This window comes from Pteropus vampyrus, unplaced genomic scaffold (genome assembly GCF_000151845.1).
Source record: "Pteropus vampyrus isolate Shadow unplaced genomic scaffold, Pvam_2.0 Scaffold387, whole genome shotgun sequence".
Classification (NCBI taxonomy): Eukaryota; Metazoa; Chordata; class Mammalia; order Chiroptera; family Pteropodidae; genus Pteropus; species Pteropus vampyrus.
This window is the reverse complement of record NW_011889168.1, coordinates 3,071,181-3,092,984: the sequence shown is the minus strand read 5'-3', so window position 1 is coordinate 3,092,984 and position 21,804 is coordinate 3,071,181. Positions and strand designations below refer to the sequence as shown.

Genomic DNA, 21,804 nt, shown 5'->3' with positions numbered 1-21,804 from the left:
TCATTAGCATGACTCCAGAGTAATTTAATAGTATCATTATAAAAACAGAACAATTTAAAACAAAAATTTGTTTCAGTTCATTTGGGTTCTCCCACCCCAGGGAGAGAGATTACTTTTTAAAAATTGGTTCAGGGGCAGGGACAAGGGAAGCTATTTGAAGAGCTGGATGAGTCAGGTTTAAAAGAATACCACCCAGACCTTTTATTTAATAGTAATTTAATCAAGATACACAGGGCTTCACTTGGCCCTTAGTCACATTGATGTTTTGTCCAAACACCTGCTGATGGGAAATGGCACCAAATCATGTCTCTTCTTTATTGTGAGGATGCTTTATTGAAATGGCTCCAGCAGAGGCAGGTTCAGGCTGGGAACTAAAGCTCTTCCTATTTTATTGCCATAATTATCCACATTGTACTGTCATTTCCTTACTGGAAACTTTGTTTCAATAAATGTGTTGGTCATTATTTAATAAGCTCATGATATTCCTGCTCTGCAGAACTGCACAGCACTTGGTACCAAATCAAGTCCCAGTCTCTGGTAGCGAGATAGATTGCCTCCACAGCATGACTTTTCCAGTGCTGGGGCAACATGCTGAGTGCTCCAGTTCATGGTGACTGACCTAGGAGGGAAGGAACAAAAGATGTTTGAACTACAGAACACAGAAATCCACAGAAATCCTGTTGAACCCAGACAATGTAAAGCCTCTAAAATATAAAGCCTTTAATCATCCTTATCTAAGCTGCATTAGACAATGCTGTAAATCCATACCAAACCAGTATCTATCATTTCTGCTTTATGAAGACAGACCAGGAGAAAATGTGACCCAGGAGGTGTTTGGTGAGAATAAAGACAGGAAAAAGATGGAGGCACCCCTGTCAGTAGGACTGTGCTTTCTCCAGCTGCTGCTGTTGGGTGCCTGTTGAGAATAGAACTTTTTGAGATCTGCTGGATAGAGTGGGAGTAAGAGCTGGGCTTGAAGCTGTACCTTTAGGCACAGACCATGAAACCATCCTTCACAAGTGTACTAGTTCACATGTGTAAAATAAATCTTGCCAACAACTGGCTATTCTGTACAACTAAGACTACATATAAGCAATGAGTCCTGCCTCCTCTGAACTTTTTTATTCTTTCATTAAAACATTGCTTATGTCACTGGGAGCAGCAGAGAGTGAGCTGACTTTGGGGATGTTTGTACCAGTTCTGCTACTAGTTTCTTGTGATCCTTCCTCTGAACCTGGATGTGTACCAAAGTCGACATTGTTTTCTAATATGGTCCATCACCTTAATAGAAATACTGGTACAGAATTTGGGAAAGAAGCACTTTCAACATGATTTAAAAGGTGTGATAAAGATTCATATTTAGCTAATTAAACCAAGGAAAAGCTAAATTCATAAAGGCCTTTCTATAAACCTTTAATATTCTATTGGTACAGGTTATTTACATAAAAAGAGCCACCATGTCAAATTTCAATATAATTTAATAAAAAACAATTTCCAGATGAGCTAACTCTGGTTCCAGATAAAGTAGAATAAAAACATTTCTCCTTATTCCTCCCACCCAGTGTAAATGAAATCCCCAAATACGACACATAAAACAAAGATAAGAATCTGAAAGGTGGGGAAAAAAAGATAGACTGACTAAAGACCTTGGGAAATTAGGAAAAACAGAGTTGTGAGTTCCCTGTGTTTTCCTTTTGCCTCCTCTGTATCCTGGAATGGGTTTTAAAGAAGCCAGCAGGCCAGAAATATCAATGGTCACAAATCAAAAAGGCTCAAGAAAAACCTGTTATCTCTAGCCAAAAGGCAGGGAAGGGCCAGCATAGAAAGACAGAAACCAAGCACCACAGAAATATTCCCCTCTCATATCAGCAGAGGTGTAGTAGGAAGTCAGGGCTTCTGGACTACCCTCTCCACCTGGCAGTAACTAGGTGATGCACCCCTTTTAGTGCAGTGTCAGGGATGGCCTCCTAAAATTAAAGATTTAAATAGAATTCAGAGATTCATAACACATGTTCAAATGTTCAAGATCCAATGGAAAAAATTACCTGTGAAGCCAAGAACCAGGGAAATTTTAACTTGAATGAGAAAAGACAATTGAAATGACACAGATACTGAAGTTACCTGAAAAGGATTTTAAGCCAATATCATAAAAATGCTTCAACTAGCAATTATGAACACATTTGTAACAAACAAAAAAATTATTGGAAAATAAATATAAAAAAGAACCAAGTGGAGATTTTAGAACTGTAAAATACAATGACCAAAATTTAAAAAGCTCACTGTATGGGCTCAACGGCAGGACAGAGATGACAGAGTAAGGAACTAGTGAATCTGAAAATAGAACTATAGAAATTACACAATCTGAGCAACAGAGAGAAAATAGAGTAAAAAAAGATGAACAGAGCCTCAGAGACCTATGGTACTACAATAAATGATCCATTGTTCATGAGTTCCAGAAAGAAGGGGAAAACAGATTGAAGCTGAAAAAGTACCTGAAAAAATATGGCTGAAAATTTCTCAAATTTGGAAAAAGACATAAACCTACAGGTTCAAGAAGCTGCGTGAACCACAAACAAACCACAAAGAAATCTGCACAAACATACAGGGTTCATTAAAACATATTGCTGTGTCACTGTATGGAAGATGTCTCATAAATTCTGATATGATGCATTACTTATGGAAGTGACTTGAATGTCAGTGGATTTTATATCTGAAACCATGGCGGCCAGAAGGAAATGACACAATATTTTTCAAGTGCTGAAAGAAAATGACTGTCATCTTGGTCTTATATATTCCATGATAATATCCTTCAAGAATGAAGGCGATATAAAGACATTCTCAGATGAAGGAAAACTAAGAATTTGTTAACAGAACTGCTGTAAAAGAATTGCTAAAGGAAGTTCTTCCAACAGAAAGGAAAAGATAAAAGAAGGAAACTTGAAGCATCACAAATGAAGAAAGAACAAGAGAAAGGATAAAGTAAGAATAAATTTAATAACTATATATTTCCAGGTGGATACTAGACTAATTGGGAGAAGGGTACTAGACTAATTGGGGAGATCACTTCATAAATTAGATAAATGTCTAACCACAATGCTGTACACCTTAAATTAATAGAAAGTAATATTGAATGTCAACTAATTGGAAAAAAAACTGCAAATAAATCAAAATGAAATTCTAAAAAATGTTCAAATAAACTACAAGAAGGCACAAAAAGGGAAATAGGGGAAAAAAACAGGGACCAAATAGACATCATGTTTTAAAATGGCAAAATTAAACCCTGTAATATCAATAATTATAAAATATAATTAAATATAAATGGTCTCAATATACAAATATACAAAAAGAGATTGCCAGAATAGTTTTAAAAATATGACCCAACTGTATGCTGCCTACAAAAAAATAATTTCAAATATGATATAGGTAGGTTGAAAGTAAAAGGATAAAAAGGATATACCATACAAACATTAATCAAAATAAAGGAAGAATGGTTATATTAATTAGTATCAGATAAAATAGGAAATTACCAGGGACAATGAAGTACTGTACATAATGGTAAAAGATTCAACTCATCAATAAGACAGAAATCCTAAATGTGTATGTATGTGGCAAACAACAGAACTTGAAATTTCTTAAAGCAAAAACTGAAAGAACAGAAAGGAGAAATAGACATATCCACGTTTATAGTTCGAAACTTAAATACCTCTTTCAACAATTGATAGAATACTAGACAGAAAATCAACTGATATAGAACTAAACAATATCATCAACCAAACGAGATTGAATTGATATGTATAGAACACTCCATCTAAATAACAGTAGAAACACATTCTTTCAATGCATACATGGAACATTCACGACATAGATCATATCCCGGTTCACTGAACAAACCTGAACAAATTTAGAAGAATTGTGACATAGATCATATCCCGGTTCATTGAACAAACCTGAACAAATTTAGAAGAATTGTGACATAGATCATATCCCGGTTCATTGAACAAACCTGAACAAATTTAGAAGAATTGAAATAATAATAGAGTATGTTCTCTAAACATGATAGAATCAAACTACATGTCTATAACAGAAAGACAGGAGGAAATTCTCCAGAATCCTGGAAATTAAACAACACATTTCTAAATAATCCATGGGAAATTAAAAAAAAAACAATATATTGAATTAAAATGCAACATATCAAAATTTGTGAGACAGTCAAAACAGTCTGAGAGGGAAATTTATAGTATATTAGATGCTTAAGTTAGAAAAAAGAAAAGGTCTCAAATCAATAATCTAAGCATCCGCCTCAAGAAACTGAAAGATCAAAATAAACACAAGTCAAGCAAAAGGACATAAGAAGAGCATAAATCAGTAAAATCGAAACAGGAAGGCAATAAAATCAATGAAACAAGAAGCTGGTTCTTTGAAAAGATTAAAATTTTGATAAACCTCTATCAAGACTAATTATAAAAAAGGGAATATACAAATTACTAATACCAGAAATGAAGTAGGAGCTCACTGCAGACCCCACAGACATTAAAAGGATAAAAAATAATAATGAAAATACAATTCTATTTAAATAAATATGACAGCTTAGATCAAATAGACCAATTCCTCAAAAAGCACAAACTACCACAATTCAACCAATGTAAAATAGATAATTTGAAAAGTCATATAACTACTAAAAATTGAATTAATCAGTGACTTCCAAAAATCTCTAGGCCCAGATACTTTCAATGGAGAATTCTACCAAACATTTAAAGTAGAATTAACACCAATTCTACACAATCTCGTCTATAAAATTGTGAGGCTATTATTACCCTGATACCAAGACCAAACAAAGTACAGAAAAAGAAAACTACTGACCAATATTTCTCATGAACTTAGGTACAAAAATCTTCAACAAAATATTAGCAAATTAAATTCAACAATATATGAAAAGATTTTTTTAATTTTTATTTTTCAATTAGAGTTGACATTCAATATTATTTTATATTAGTTGCAGGTGTACAGCATAGTGGTTAGACATTTACATAATTTATGAAGTGATCCCCCCAATTAGTCTAGTACCCACGTGGCACTATAGTTATTACAATATTATTGACTATATTCCCTATGCTGTACTTTACATCCCTGTGACTATTTTGTAACTACCAATTTGTCCTTAATCCCTTCACCTTTTCACCCACTCCCCAACCCCCTCCCATCTGGCAATTACCAGTTTGTTTTCTGTATCTATGAGTCTCTTTTCATTTTGTTTGTTCATTTATTTCATTCCTTAGATTCCACATGTAAGTGAAATCATATGGTATTTGTCTTTCTCTGACTTACTTCACTTAGCTTAATACTCTCTAGATCCATCATGTTGTTGCAAATGGTAAGATTTTTTTATGGTTGAGTAGTATTCCATTGTATATATGTACCACTTCTTTATCCAATTGTCTATTAATGGGCACTTCGGTTGCTTCTGTATCTTGGCTATTGTGAATAGCTCTGCAGTGAACATAAGGGTGCATATATCTTTTTGAATTAATGTTTTGGTTTTCTTTGGATAAATACTCAGAAGTGGAATTGCTGGGACATAAGGCTGTTCTATTTTTAATCTTTTGAGGAATCTCCAAACTGTTTTCCATAGTGCCTGTAGCAATTTGCAATCCCACCAACAGTGTCCGAGGGTTCCCTTTTTTCCACATCTTGGCCAACACTTGTTTTTTAATTTATTGATGATGGCTGTTCTGGCAAGTGTGAGATGATATCTCACTGTGGTTTTAATTTGCATTTCTCTGATGATTAGTGATATTGAGCATCTTTTCATATGTCTATTAGCCATTTGCATGTCATCTTTGGAGAAATGCCTATTCAGGTCCTTTGCCCATTTTTTTAATTGGATATTTTTTTATTGTTGTTGTTGAGTTGTATGAGTTCTTTATAAATTTTGGAAATGAACTTTTATTAGATGTATCATTAGCAAATATTTTCTCCCATTCAGTAGGTTGTCTTTTCATCTTGTTGATAGTTTCCTTTGCTATGCAAAAACTTTTTAGTTTAGTTTGAGTCCCATTTGTTTACTTTTTCTTTTGTTTCTTTTGACTGAGGCGACATATCAGAAAAAAATATTACTAAGCACAATGTCAGAGTTTGCTGCCTATGTTTACTTCTAGGAGTTTCATGGTTTCGGGTCTTACATTTAAGTCTTCAGTCTATTTTGAGTTTATTCTTGTATATGGTATGAGGAGGTGGTCTAGTTTCACTTTTTTAGCATGTGTCTGTCAAGTTTTCCCAATACCATTTATTTAATAAGCTGTCTTTACCTCATTGTATATTCTTGCCTCCTTTGTCATAGATTAATTAACCATATAGGCATGGATTTATTTCTGGGCTCTCTATTCTGTTCTATTAATCTATATGTCTGTTTTTATGCCAGTAACATATAGTTTTAATTACCATAGCCTTGTAGTATAGTTTGATATCAGGTATTGTGATACCTCTTTATTCTTTTTTCTCAAGATTGCTGTGGGTCTTTTATGGTTCCATACAAATTTTAGGATTATTTGTTCTAGTTCTGTGAAAAATACCATTGGTGTTTTGATGGGAATTGCACTGAATCTATAGATTGCTTTGGGCAGTATGGGCATTTTAATGAAGTTAATTCTTCCTATCCATGAGCACAGTATTATGCTTCCATTTATTTGTATCTTCTTAAATTTCTTTCTTTAATGTCTTATAATTTTCTGAGTATAAGTCTTTTACTTCCTTAGTTAAATTTATTCCTAGATATTTTATTTTTTGTACAATTATAAATGAGATTTTTAAAATTTCTGATAGTTCATTATTGGTGTATAGAACCAATTCTGGCAAGTATGAGATGATATTTCTCAATATTAATTTTGTGTTCTGCTCCTTTTCTGAATTCATTTATCAGTTCTAACAGTGTTTTGGTGGAATCTTTATAGTTCTCTATATATAGTATCACGTCATCTGCAAATAATGACAGTTTTACTTCTTTCTTTCTAATATGGATGCCTTTTATTTCTTTTTCTTGTCTGATTGCTTTGGCTAGGACTTCTAATATAATGTCGAATAGAAGTAGTGACAGTGGGCATCCTTGTCTTGTTCCTGTTCTTAAAGAAAAAGTTTTTAGCCTTTCCCCATTGAATATGTCAGCTGTAGTTTTGTCATATATGGCCTTTATTATGTTGAGGTATGTTCCCTCTATTACCACTTTGCTGAGAGTTTTTATCATAAATCAATACTGGATTTTGTCAAATGCTTTTTCTGCATCTATTGTTATGATTATCTTTCAATTTGTTAATGAGATGTATCACATTAATTGATTTGCAGATATTAAACCAACCTTGCATCCTAGTAATAAATCCAACTTGATCATGGAGTATGATCTTTTTGAGTTACCGCTAAATTCTGTTAGCTAATATTTTGTTGAGGATTTTTACATTTATGTTCATCAGGGATATTGGCCTATAATTTTCTTTTTATGTAATGTCTGTCTGGTTTTGGAATTAGGGTAACAGTGGCCTTGTAGAATGAGTTGGGGTATATGAAAAGATTTAGGTATCATGACTGAGTAGGGTTTATTTTAGGATGTAAGGCTGGTTCAGTATTCAAAAATCAATCCATATAATCTACCATATTAACAGGCTAAGGAAAAAAAAACTATCAAATCAATTGATGCCAAAAAGGCATTTGAAAAAATTTAACACTCATTTGTGATAAAAACTCTCAGCAAACTAGGAATAGAGGGAAACTTCCTCAATTAGATTTTATTATTTTTATTTTTTAACACCCACAGCACCTGGTATTCCTAGGTGGTCTCCCATCCAAGTACTAACCAGGCCTGACACTGCTTAGCATCTGAGATCAGACGAGATTGGGCACGTTCAGGGTGGCATGGCCATAGACTCAATTAGATTTAAAAAATATACATAAACCTACATCTAGCCTCATACTTTATGATGAAAAATTGAATGCTTTCCCTCTAGGATTGGGAAGAAGATGAAGACGTCAGCATTCACTATTCTTATTCACCATAGTACTAGAAGTCATAGCCAATGAAATAAGACAAGAAAAGAAAAGGAAATAAAAGTCATATTGATTGGAAAAGAAGATGTTTGTAGATGATATGGTTTGTACATAGAAAATCCCAAGGAATGTACCAAAAACTCTTAGAAGTAATAAGTGAATTCAGAAAGTTTGTAAGATACAAGATCAATATTTAAAAATCAATTTTATTTACATATACTAGCAATGGACATCTTGAAACCAAATTTTAAAGCTTGATATTTACAATCATTCATAATAAATACTTAGGTATAAATCTAATAAAACATGTAAAATACTTGTATACTAAAAACTACAAAACACCAATAAAAAGAAATCAAACAAGATGTAAATCAATAGAGAGACATAAATATGTTCACGGATTAGAAGACTCAACATAGTAAAGATGTCAATTTTCCCCAAATTGATATATAGGTTTAACGAACCTTCTATCAAAGTCCATCAATGACTTTTATAGACAAGCTTATTCTAAAATTTACATGAAATGACAAAGAAACTAGAATAGCTAAAATCTTTTTAGAAAAGAATAAAGTAGGAATAATCACTATTCAATATTAAGTTATATCTAACTACATTAATCAAAACAGTGTGGTATTGGTGGAGCAACAGATTCAGAGATCAATGAGAAGATTAAACCTAGAAATAGACATACATGTATGTCTTGCTAACCGATTTTTCTACAAAAGTGCAAAAGCAATTCGTTAGAGGAAGGATAGTCTTTTCAAAAAATAGTGCTGGAGCAGTTAGACATTTACAGGCAAAAAATACTTGACCCAATCCTCGCACTTTATACAAAAATTAACTCAAAATGAAGCATAGAATTAAATGTAGATATAGGTAAGTTTATCCTAGAATTTATAAGAAAAGGCAAAAGAAAAAATACAAAACTTTTACAAGAAAACATGGGGGTTTGATGGAGTATAGTATGTGACTATAAAGGGAGATCACAAGAGAGTTTCTTTGTGCTGATGGAAGTTCTGTGTCTTAATTGTGGTGGTGTTTACACATACCTATATGTGATAAAATTACACAAATCTACACATATAAATATACTCAAAATGAGTGCATGTAAATGTTGAGAACTGAATAAAGTTTGTACCTATGTCAATTTCCTGGTGTTGATATTGATCTATATATAAGATGTTAATGTTGAGGGAAGATGGGTGAAGGGTACACCAGACCTCTCTGTACTGTTTTTGCAACTTTCCATGTATCTATAATTATTTAAAAATAAAACATTTTCCTCTGTCACTGTTTCTTTGTGCAATGCGTTCAGCTTTCCATTTGGGTTGTTTTAAAGACCTGGAAACAACTTGGCAGTTAGTCAGGGTGGTTTTCTGTCAGTGATAAACTAAGTGCTAAATGTTGCCTGGTCATATGCGATGTCCAACAAATGTTTATGTAGATACTACCAGTCCAACCTCTGAACCCATAATAAAAAAATTAAATCCTTTTATTAAAAATCTTCTTTAAATTTTTAAAAAATCTACCTGAAAAGCTGCTTTTCACTCAAATTAATTTTTTTTATTTGATCAAATCGCTGGCAACACAAGGTGGGAGTAGAGGAGAGACAGAAGCTTTGAAAGATCTGTTACTACCTCTGGGGTATTTGAAGAGCTGTTCTGAATGAAGTCCTGCTAATCCTGACTGGGCAGCCCACAGTGTACAGGTGGCAACCTCATAAGGCCCTTTCTTTCTTCACACTAGAAATGGATCCCCATCCTTTTGTTTCCATCTCTAGTTTCTGAATGTCACTGAACCAGGACAGGGATGCTCATATACCTTCCATTTCTGACTTATACCTCCATAGAGCCTGTAGTGGCCAAGTAGACTCTAAAAAGTACTATCAGCAAATTTCCTACCATTTTCAATATTTTTTTGCTGTGTTTAAAACATAAACATGTTCATGAATTCTTATGTGATGGTCCCCAAAATTCTTAAGCCCCCAGTTTCTTAGACATAGGTTTAAGAATTAAATTCACTCCAGACCCCACTCTTCTTAATACTATGGAGTCCTATTCAGTTGGAGCTAGGAAGTATTTAACTTTAGGTGTGTATTTAAAAACCAAGTACTCAGTTTACCAGCCAGCTATAGTGACCAAGTAGCTAGTTTTGCCATTTTTTCCAGCTGCTAGATGTTTGAGAATGAAGAATTAAATTTTAAGCTACTAAACTTGGTTAAAACTATTTCCGCTTACTCAGAGTTAGGGGAGAATGAAAATGTTTGCCACTACTTGAACTGCCTAAAATGAGTGTAGACCTTTCTGGTCATTCCTGAGTCAAAAGTGTTTAAAGACCTGTCCTGTATGAAAATAGAAAATCGATAATTAAAAATCTGTCTTAATGCAATTAATTTCCAGAATTATGGAGATTTCTGTATATCAATGTTGTGTGAAGCATGTATAAAAGGGTTTTTTAAATATTTGGCATTGAAGTGTGAAGTCATTCCTTAATACTCAATTCACAAATTAGTTTGCTCTTTAAAAAAAAAAATTATTTACTTAATTATTCAAAGTTATATTCCAATGAGTTAGGTGTATTTATTTCCTCTGCTACAGTTTCCCTGAGTATTTAAATGACCAGCCGAGCCCTAAATGCAGCTGGTTGACCTACTAATGGCCTTGCTGCCATCAAAGAGAAACTTCTTTCCGGGTTACAGAGCCTGCACTGCGATTGCATGCAGTTGGCTGGGCTGAGCCTCACAGCCTACAGCGGAATAACTCAGGAAGACACACTCTTAGCATTTTAATCATACTTTTTCAGCTAAGACGGGGGAGGAGGAAGAATCAACTTCCTGCTGGCTTTAAAGTTTGAGAACAGAAGATTCAACCAAATGAACTTGCAGCTCTGCCTTCCTGTCCCTTTTCATGTTGGGTACCAATCAATCCCTGGGCCTCAAGAGTGGATCTGGGAACTTGCATGGGCACCTCACTTCCCTCCTTGAATGGCACCTGGAGATTTTTACCTGTCCTTCTTCAAGTTTTTCTTGTTTTTGCCTCTGGAAGTATGCGCTTGTCCCTGCCCACTTGCTTGTGCCAGGTGCAGCACCCTGAGTTTACCACTAAAAACGACTTCACAGATGCTACAAGTTGGTGCTGGGACTTAGCACTTGGGCTGAGGGATCTGAGATTTCCGGGTATTCAGCAGGTTCCGTTATCACTGGTGAATTACTTTCCAGTCCATTGTAACAGCCTTCCTCCTGGACCCATTCCAGAACAAATGGGCTGAGAATGGCATTGGCCTCTTTTTCAATGGCAACACGTTCTTGTAAGATCTGCCAGCATCTGACCCTGGAACTACCCTCTGTGGATGATGTTACCATCTAAGCTTATCTGTTAACCTGGGTTAAGCTTTCTTAACCTTCCTGTTTTCACTTCCAATCAGTGAAATTCAGTGCCAAGGAAAACAAAAATGACTGACAATGTTGACATAGTCATTTAGTTATTGATTTTTTTAAAGGGAGCTGCTTAAGGATAATGTTAAAACGGTACTCAAAATACCAGAAATATCAAAATGCAAGCACTGGACTCTAAAGCAAAATGTAATAGGAAACATTTAGTTTGCTAATATAACCATATCTCCCCCCCCCCCATAGCCTCAGAATGTACTTTAAACATCATAAATATGATAAATCATTTTCGGACTTTTAATCTGAAAAATTAGGTGGCAGTGGTAGGGGGTGGTAGAGGGCGCCAGAATACTTGCACTGGTCAATAATAGTTTCAGTTGTATTTAATACTTGAAACAACTCTTGCTCTAAGTGAAAACAAGGATTGAGTAAATACACGCACACAAACACAAACAAATAAAACTCTTGTCTGGGGACTGCAGGGAGAGATTAGGAGAAAGGTCACTTGCCTGGACCTGGAAGACCATGTAGAGAGTTGAACTTCCCCCACTATCCTCCACCCTGCCCACAGTGGGAGGAAAATACCCACTTTTCTACTCCAGAAAAACCTCAGTCCATGCCAGTCACTAGTCAAGCCTCAGAGTCAGCCAGTGCAAAAATTAAATGGTCATTACATTTCCCCAGTAGAATAAAATAATAATGTTTCCCAGAGTCAGCCAGTGCAAAAATTAAATGGCCATTATATTTCCCCAGTGGAATAAAATAATAATGTTTCCCATTTTATCATACCCATCCCCAACTAAAAATTTCCAAAGTTTTTGAGCTCACTTGAGAACAAAATGAATGCACTCCAAACCAGTATTAATAAAACTTGGAAACAGCTGAGTTTGCCTAGCTGACTTTTGTTATTTGTTTTTTCATTGAACTGTTCCGAGATATAATTTTAATTGGCATACGTAATTGCTTTTGTGAGTAAGGTCATTCCAAAGTCAAATAAAGGAACTGAGTCAGTATTTTATAATATATATTTGACTACCCACCTGAAGATGTTTGTCATCTACCAAGTAGGGGTAACTGGGGTTAGTAAAGGCATGGGGCTGGGAAATGATAAGAGCTTGCACCTGCCATTCAGGCAGCCCTGTGGCCTCCATTGGGGTTATTAGCCAAAAGAGTAGCTGAAGGTGGGGTGGGAGACACTGGAGCTGCCCTCATAAAGCTTTAGGATTCACAGGTTAGGATGGTTGGTCAGTGTTCAGAGTCTGTGTATCAGGCCAAGTCTAGCCTATTACTTCAGGTAGCTCTCCCTACAGAATGAGGTACTGTGTCTGTTCCACTTTTTCTTAGCCCTGTCCACAAGCTGGTGTGGATAAAATGGCCCCATGGCTGAGAGAATAGGTTTATGTTGGCACAGGACACTTGAGCATGTAAACTAGACCTCCCTTGGGGCCTGTAGGATTGCCAATGATTGGCATACTTGGGAGCAGGACATAGATTTTTTCCTGAAGTCAAAACTATTTCTCTTTCCCTTTGACTGTTGAGGAATAAAAATAGAATTAATTTAAAAGGCATTCAATCATGCTGGGAGTTTTGTTGTTCTTTGGATGTATGTGTTTATTTTCAGCTGATCATGTCTTTTTTGCAAAACAGTCACCTTCATGATCACTAGCTTGGAGGTGGGAGTGGAGTACACAAAAAGGCAACAATGTATAACTTTTTTGTTCCTTGCAGAACCTGAAAAATGTATTGTTTTACTTTATTATATCCATGTTGGTGATATCCTTTATTAGAGCAAGAGAAAGCATCTGCTTTTATTGCTTCTAAAACTTGTGTATTTAACAGATTCCAGCTCTAGGCTGTTTGAAAGGAAGTCCTATTTTTTAAAAAAATTATCTTGATCTTAATATTTTTGGCCTGCTGTTCCCACACTCTAGCCGAAGCAGTAATATATCCTTTTTGATAAAGTCTGGTCTCAGTCATGGAGAAAGTGAGTTTGAAGCTCTGGGACATTTTTTCTCTAATGTTCACCTTACCTGTATATATGTAAGGACTGTTTCAGTTAGCCTCCCGATTCACACCGGGGGCTGCTCTTTACTTTCTTCGGTTCATCATCTTTACAAAAGAACTCACAGTTTCACACCCCTTACCCACTCCCCATACAAAACAAATGTCTCTGTAATGTTCTATTTCTAACTTCCAGTTAGCTGTTTTCTCTGTTTACAGTCTGCTGGTTACCATGCCCAAATGATTTTAATCACACAGTATTAATCTCTCCAAACCATCCATCTAGGCATTTGGATTTCAGGCCAGATCTGAGACTTCTTGATGCCTCACAACTCTCCTTTTAGCACTATGCCTAAAAGTAACACTTAACAGAAAGGGCCTCCATTTCATGAGTAAAAACATATCTACCTTAGTGGTTATTTTTAGTATGTGACTCTTCAGGGGAAGAGATTCTGCTCACTCCAAACATGGTCAGCACTAAAGTCAAATGTAGTGGTTGTCTTTCACAGCCTCTTAATCCCCTAATTTAAAAATGTTCACTATCAGCTCATGCTCCAATTTCTTCTCAGCATCCAGTATGACGATTTTTGATTTTTGAATGTGAACAAGGCCAGCTGCAGAAATGTCAGACCGAGCCACTGGTTTGGTGCCTGTGGGCCAAGGCGGGCAGGGAGCAAAACTGACAGGCTCCCATTCTCACGAAGACATCACTGAGCTCTGCAACTTTTCTCTCATCGAAACTGCTTCCTGTTCAGCTCCCAAACAGTTCACTTCCCTGTGTTCTTGAACTTGGGCCAGCACTGTTTATTAGTCCCTACCATTCTTCTTTTATAGTATACCTAAGTAGAAACATTTCTTTCAATAGAGCAAGTTCCTTCAGTTCCACTACGAAGCAGGAGAGTGTTGGGCTGGGAGCCTGCACAGAAAGGTTCATTTATTGGTCACCTTGTTCAACTGGAACATCAGAGACAAAAAAGCAAGGCCCGTTTAGTTTTTTTAGTTTCATTCTTTTCTGTGCTGCTCATGCTGAGAACAAGCTGAGAAAAGGCATACTGAGGAATTTTAAGCCAGCTGTTTATAAATGTTTTTTTTTAAGCATCATTCCCAACTATTTATATTACATTTGTATTCATGGGAAGAACATCTCTGGCCAGACTAAAAAAAACCTGTTTGAAAACCCTCTGAATCTGCCTTAACAACTGCAAATGGGCATTTCCACTTTCCTCCAGACTACAAAGAGGGTTCTCAGAAACATAGATAAAAATGTACGAATAGTTAAACCTTATTTAAAATAAGCCTATTCTCTAGTGATATTGTCCTGAAATAGCTGAAGTTCAAGTCAATAGGTATAATCCACTGTAACAGTACCAGAAGAAGGCCATCTTAGCAAGAAGTTTGCTAAAACCTGATGTCATGTGTAAGTGAGATTTTAAAAAGAGATGATCATTTTTATTTTAAAATGTAGCCAGTATTTAAAATAATCACAGAAATGACACTTTCAAAATACATGTGGACTGCAGAAGGGCTGAGTAGTTGATATCATCTTGGCATCCTGGTTCCCACAACCTGAGGTATGAATTAAAATTTTAAAAATTTACCTACAAAAGGCTATATATTTCTGTTTGAATTTGCACAAAAGATTTCTAGACATATATCACAAGAAATGTAGTGGTTGCTTCTAGGAAGTGAGACCGGCAGGTATTTCATATCTTTCTATACTGTTGAACTATTTTTATTTTTTTACCATGTGCTTATATTATGTATAAAATCGTTTAAAACACTAGTTCCAAAATAGACAGTAACTTGATTTTAATCCTCTGGCTATGTTATCCTTGACAATTACCCAACCTCTCTGAGCTCATTTCACCATCTATAAAATGGAGATACTATCTACCTCATAATGCAGACATGGAGATTAACTCAGACAACGTACATTAAGCAAGTAATACAGTGCACAAAACAAGTATTCAATGTATGTCACCTCCCCTTAACACCAAGAAACCCTGGAAATCCTCTTAATTCAACCTCCTCTTCTTATTAGTAAGAATACTAAAGCCAAAAAGGCTTAGGACCTTGCCCAAGGTCAATCAAGTAGTAACCAGGAGAGCCAGGTTCTGATGCCTGGCTTCTTGTGCCCTAATATAAAAAATGATTTCATATGAGCCAAGGAATGACCCTATTACTACCTTATGGACACATCTCACTATGCGGTACCAGCCTCCTCCTCTGCTTTGCTCATCAGACTTAACAAATGCTAATTTTTCCTAAACACAAAGTCTATCATAAACTGAGGGGGCCCTATCTGAGAAGGAAGCCCCAAAGGAGAGCTCTAAGAATGTCTTGATCAAAGGCAGCACTAACCTCACAAGAGAGCAGTGGATGTGTTTTTAAAAATTGTTCACATCTTACTGCAGCCCTGTGACTCAGATACCTATTTGTGTGCACGTGTATGTGTGTGTGCACATGAGTGGGCACATGTGCACATGCACGTGCACACACACACACGTGCGCGTGCGCACACACACACACACACACACACACACTCTAACTTTCAGCCCTCTGGCATGAATACAGCACCCACACTGACTTATAGTTGAGAATTTAAACAAATTTTGTTGAATGAGAAAATCTATGTAAGAATATTGTTTAACAAATGCCCATTCTTTAGCAATCTGTGTTTAAGCAAGATGTTCTCCTTTCAGTGATATTTATACATAAGCCATATGGGGCATAGTATCCCAACTAAAATGGAATGACTTTCAAAATGCTTTGTTAAAAATTTGGCGGTGGCTGATCATTTCTTTTTCTTTTTGGATGATTTCCTTAGAAACAAAGCTTTCTGACTGTTAGGGCTTAGATTACAGTATACTTGCCTCCTTTCCTAATTTCATTCAAAGAGTTGGTCCATCAAGAACAAAGGGCAAAGTGTCTTAAATGCCTACAGGAATGAAATCGTGGGTCCTACTAAAGGGAGAGGTCAAAGGAAGAGATGCTGAAAATGATAAAACAGCACATCAGTCTGTTTGGAACAGTGATGGATAGTGTACAATGATGGATTATTAGATAAGGAGTACAGACAACAAAGCCTTTGAAGGAGTGTGAGAGGGTGATAAATGGAGCCGTGAACAATCTAAGACATTTCCCCCTTTCCATATTAATACCCTACATCTACTTGGAATTTCATAGCTCCAAGTTCTTTCACACAAATTACTGTGGCAGACAGTTCACCACTCATTAACAGCCCTCTATCCCATCTTGATCTTGTCCCAGTGGCCATGGCTCAGCCCAGGGGATGAACATGACTGGTCCAAATCAGTGGTTCTCAACTTTGGCTGTACAGTACAGTCACCTGGGGGAGCTTTTATAACATCCCAATTCTTGGACCCAACCTCAGACCAATTACATCAGAATTTCTGAAGGTGGAGCTCAGGTCCTGATATTAAAAACAGGTGAATATAATGTGGTTTAAGCCAATCAGGATGATCACAGTCCTTTTCACCAATTTTGGGGCTAGGGCAGGCCATGTGACCCAGTCAGTTCTAGCCAGTGAGACGAAAAAGGAAGTTGGCTTGGAGTAGGGAGTTCTGGGAAAGGTTTTATAACGAGATTAAAGGAAAGAGAGACAAATAAGGGAAAATTCCTCTACTCCTTACTTGTTAACCAGATTCCTTCCCTTCTACATTTTACAGTCCTGAGCAGTTGTGTGAGGAAGTGATGCTTGTGGCGGTGGCTACCATCTTGTGACAGTGGGAAGATAAGCTGGGGAATGAACTCCAAGATGTAAAAGATGGAAAAGGCCTGGATCCTTGGTGACTTGGTTCAGGGTGCCAAAGTCCCTACCCAGCCCTTAAAGAAGTGTACTAACTCCCTCCCTACCAAATCTTGGTTGTCAGGTATGAACCATCCAGAAGTTACTTGGATCAATTCATGTGCAGCCTCTTTTCACTGCTGATCTGAAGGCATACTCAGATGTCTTGTGTGAAGGACAGCCATGGAAAGGATGGCTGTAGGATCATTGGTTTTCTTGTGTAGGTGCTCTTGGCAGCTTTGAGATATTTTAGTGATTTCTTCAGTGGTTGGAACATATTAGTAATAGAACTAAGTGTGTCTCCCACCCCAGACTAACCTCTAAGCCTGGCCAGGGAGCCATAGGTGCTGCTAGGAGATGCTAAGGGGGTCCAGGTAAGAGTGTGTCATAATGGAGAGATTCTGACCTCTGGGGTTGAACACCAATGCTGCTCCACCTTCACCAGCCAGGTGTGACTTCAGGCAAATTACTTGACTTCTATGGGTCTCAGATACCTCATTTATAAAATCGATACTATGTCAAAATAATGATATATGTAGAATGTCTAACTCAATGTATGGCACATGAGCATCCATTTCCTTCACTTCCCCTCCTAGAGTGTGACTGACTTTTAGTAACTCATCAGTGGATCAATCATGCTATCTTTCTAGGAACCAGGAATACAAGCATTTTAGTAAATCCACTGGTTGGTGGTGACATGGTAAGAGCCCAATAATTCCAGCAGAAATGTGAGAGGAAGGGCTTAGTCACCAAAGTATGGAAAAGCCTAAAGCTGGCTTCCAGATGTCCCTGCATCCCTGCAAAGGAAGCTCCATTGGCCTTCCAAACAGCAGCACCAGTGTCTTTCCCTACAGTCACCCTCACAGACCAACTTCCTAGAAGGCGAAGGCTTGTCTGCTAACCCTCCTCTCTATTCTCCCTACTTCACTCCAGTCAACACTCAATAAATGTTAATAAAAATGGAAAAAAGTAAGTTTCTGGGAGATTGTCAGTTCTTAAAGCCATGAAATGCTGTAGCATTTGCCCTAGAGAGGTATTCTCTCAAGCCTGAGAAGGAGGGTTAGGGACTATTATGTTACTTAACATCTGTAAATACAGGATTAACAGATGAAAGGATGTTTTTGTTAAGATGTGACAAGTCATCCTGTGCTTTACCTTCCTTTACTATGGAAATCAGGAAGGAACATAGACTTCCTAGCAATTACAGAAACTGACCAAGAAAACCACTTGATCACTGTGAGAAAAATCAGCTAGCTTCCGAAATCTCTCTGAAACCTTGGCTCCATTAACAAAAACAAAATCCGTGTTCATTAACATCTTCAACTTTGTCCTCAGAGCTTCATCCCAGGGGAATAGTGAATTATACTATAAAATAATGAATGGAAACTTAAGGCACTTCCGCCTACCCAGCACTGCTTTTCCTCCTCCTTTGGACTGCACAGTGTAGTAAGCTGCACCCTTCCAACTCACACATAGTCTGGGGAAGTGTATTCCCAGGCCAATAACTAGACTCTTTAAGGTCAGCATTATGCAGAACAAACTCTTCCCTCAGGCCAAAGTACAGGCCATACACTGACCCAGACACTGAACACATTTCGAGATCATTTAAGCCCCATTTTAGCATCTCGGGATATATGTTTATAGAGAAAGATCAAAACAAAATTAGGGGAGGGATGTCTTTTCACAAAGCTCCTTCTGTGGTTACAGCCAAAGCTGCTACTGCCAATTTAAGGTTCCATCTCTCAAATAGATTGGGCGAAGTCCGGGAAGCCCAGCCCTGAGGTCTTGTCAGCACTAGAGGAAGCTGACCAGGCAGCTTTTGAGACTTGATGTAAAAGGGATATGGTCAAACATCCTGCAAACGCCAGTCACTGGGGGAAGGAGGAAAAGCCACGCCACATGAGCCAGGGGAAAGCTAAGTTTGTTCTAGCCACTGTACCAGAGTCTGAGAGACACACATGTGCAAAAAGTGTTGCAAGAGAAGCCTGGTTATGCCTGTATGCTTGGGAACTCAGAAGGAAATCCCTGGAGTCTAAGCATCAGAGACTGAAGCAGAGAAGAAATATGAAACAGATTAGGGAGAGGTAGAATAAGAGTCAATAACATCCACAAAACTCTGCTTTTGGCTTTTCCTGTGCCTGCAAACACTGTTGCAAAAATTTTCCCCACAGGACAGATTGGCATCAAGATAAAGTCATGGTCCCCGAAATCCTACACTTTTCATGTCAATTCCAAGTCTCAAGTTCCAGTATGACTTTCAAACCTCTCCTCTCCGCAGACCTATTACCCCTCTTTCCTCTCCCGCTTCCTCAGTTTCAAGAGATGACCTTACCTGTTACTTCACAGAGGGCACTGGGAGTGTGGAGACCTGGGCTCCGCTTCAGCTATACTTAACCTCTCTCATCTCAGGATCCAGACCTGAGGAGGCAGGTGGCTAAACTGGAGATCCCGATGGCTCTCCTAAATTCTACCTGCAGCGATTTCCCACGGCTTGGATCTGTTCTGACAGGGCGAGATCTGGGACTGCATCACCCCCTCCCCCTGCAGGCTAGTCCAAGCTCCCGAGGACCCTTCCCTGCCCCACCCTGTCCCACCCTGCCAGGGACCACCTTACCGGCATCCGACCCCAGGACGCGGGTTGGGGGCTACGTGGCGCCAACGGCCTCTGTCTCCAGCAGCGTCTCCACATCCACCGCCGGCTCGGCGTTGTCTTCCTCTCTGCTGCGCGGGTAGGCCAGCAGACGCATGGCAGGAGCGCAGGCGGCCTCCACCTGGCGCACTTGCTCTCGGCTCAGGCGCTCACGCCAGGCGTGCACAGCCTCGCGGGCGTCGCGCGCGGACAGGTGGAAGGGCCGGTCCGCCCCGTAGGCCGTGCCTCTAGTCATGTTGAGCGCGAAGGTGTCGAGCGCAGCCAGCGCGCGCAGCCCGGCGAAGCGCAGTAGGCGGCGCAGCTGGGCGCGCGGCTGCCGCACCAGGTCCTCATAGCGCAGCCTCAGGTAGCGGCGCCGCAGCCAGGCGGGCGCCCCGCGAGCGAAGAGCAGGTCGCGCAGCCAGGCTTCGCAGATCACCTCCAGCGCACCGGTCAGGAAGAAGTCTGTGCGTGGCGCTGCGGGCAGCGCGCGGGACGGGCTCCCAGGGCGAGCGCCAATCCCATGCGCTAGCAGCACGCGGTGGAAGCGGTCGCCCCTCTGACGCGTGCGCAACACCTGGATGCTCTCGCGTAGAAGCCCCTGCCTGGACTTGAGGCGCGAGTTGTGTACCGCTCGCGGGTCGCGGAAAAGCTGCACCACCTTCAGGTTGAGGCCCGGGTCACGCAGCAGGGGCACCAGCACGCCCAGATCGAGGAGGCGCACGTCCTTGATGACCACCACGGGGTACTTGCGGCACTCAGCCTCCAGAGCGCGCAGAGCCACGGGTGGGCAGCTGCGCTCGCAGGTGGTGTCTTCGACGAGGCCGACCTCGGCCCGGGCACGGGTCGCGCCGGGGCACAGGGGCGGCGAGCAGATGACCTTGTTGGTCCGCCAGCGGAAGAGGGCAGCTGTGGTGAGATTGGCCGCGCTCGGGGAGCGCGCGGCGGGATCCCCCGGCGGCGCATACAGCTGCAACACCGAGAAGTCGCAGCGGAAAAGCGAGCGCAGCATGTCACGCAGCGCGCCCTGCAGGCTCTCAGCATCGCCGGGATACAACGCCTGCCACAGATGCCACATGGGCTCGTACAAATAGAAAACGTCCGGGTGCTGGTTAAAGAGTTCGCCTAGGAACGATGAGCCGGTGCGCCAGGTGGCATGCACATAAATGTGTTGCTTCTCACCAGACACCGCTTCCCCGACGGCGCTGCTGAGGTTGCCCGGAGACCCTTCAGCGGCGGGCCGCTCTTCCACAACCTGCTCTCGCTCTCCGGCCGCCGCCGCCTCCAGACTCCACACTCCCAGGCTGCGCTGCAGGCCCAGGCAGTGCCCGGAGCCCTTGTCCCCATCACGGCCACCATGCAGTATGGAGGGGACGAGCAGCAGCATCAGCGTGTACAGCACCAACAGCAGGGCGAACTTGCAGTACTTCCGGCGCCGCCGCCGCCGACCCTTCATCGTTCACCGAACTCCCTAGAGCGGGTGCGGCGCCGGTCCTGTCCCTTTAGAAATCTCGTTCCTAGTCCGCCTCTAGCCTCTTTGGGCCGCTTTGCTCCGGGAGAAGAGGAGACACAAGGGCTGTGCATCCACAAGGGGAAACTTGGGAGGCTGTGGTGCTAGTGGCGGCGCCCCTGCGGTCTCTCAGCTCAGCCACTGGAGAGTCGCCTATTGGCTGCCTTGGCAGTCGCCCGCCCCGCCTTCAATCCCGCAGTTTCTCCCCGCCTCCCTGCCCGCCAGGGTTAGCCCACTGCTTTGCCAGATATGGGCGGAGTTGCAGAAGGGTGGGAACGCCATCTGGGGCACACTCAGCCAGACCCCACCTTTCCCCAACCCCTGTAATGAAGTCAAGTCTTCATGAATTAACTTCAGGCAAGGGAGAGGCTCATATGTGCGGAATGTACACAGTGACGGGATGTGGACTCCACCCAGAGAACTCCGTTGCCTCTTCT

At 39.9% G+C, this 21,804-nt stretch overlaps 1 protein-coding gene and 1 pseudogene across 1 annotated transcript; both read right to left on the bottom strand.

Moving 5' to 3' along the window:
• Nucleotides 1–21,499, bottom strand: CHST7 (carbohydrate sulfotransferase 7). The gene is made up of 2 exons (XM_011380040.2): nt 19,843–21,499; nt 1–619 (listed from the first exon to the last, which is right to left on the bottom strand). Exon 1 carries the CDS (start codon nt 21,311–21,313, stop codon nt 19,874–19,876), a length of 1,440 nt encoding a protein of 479 aa, XP_011378342.1. The 5' UTR covers nt 21,314–21,499; the 3' UTR covers nt 1–619; nt 19,843–19,873.
• On the bottom strand, nt 7,793–7,911 carry LOC111731601 (annotated as a pseudogene).
• Nucleotides 21,500–21,804: the final 305 nt, after the last annotated feature.

What these genes read in the sequence shown, in the direction of transcription:
- CHST7 (XM_011380040.2), bottom strand. Translation starts at nt 21,313, where the DNA reads ATGAAGGGTCGGCGGCGGCGGCGCCGGAAGTACTGCAAGTTCGCCCTG.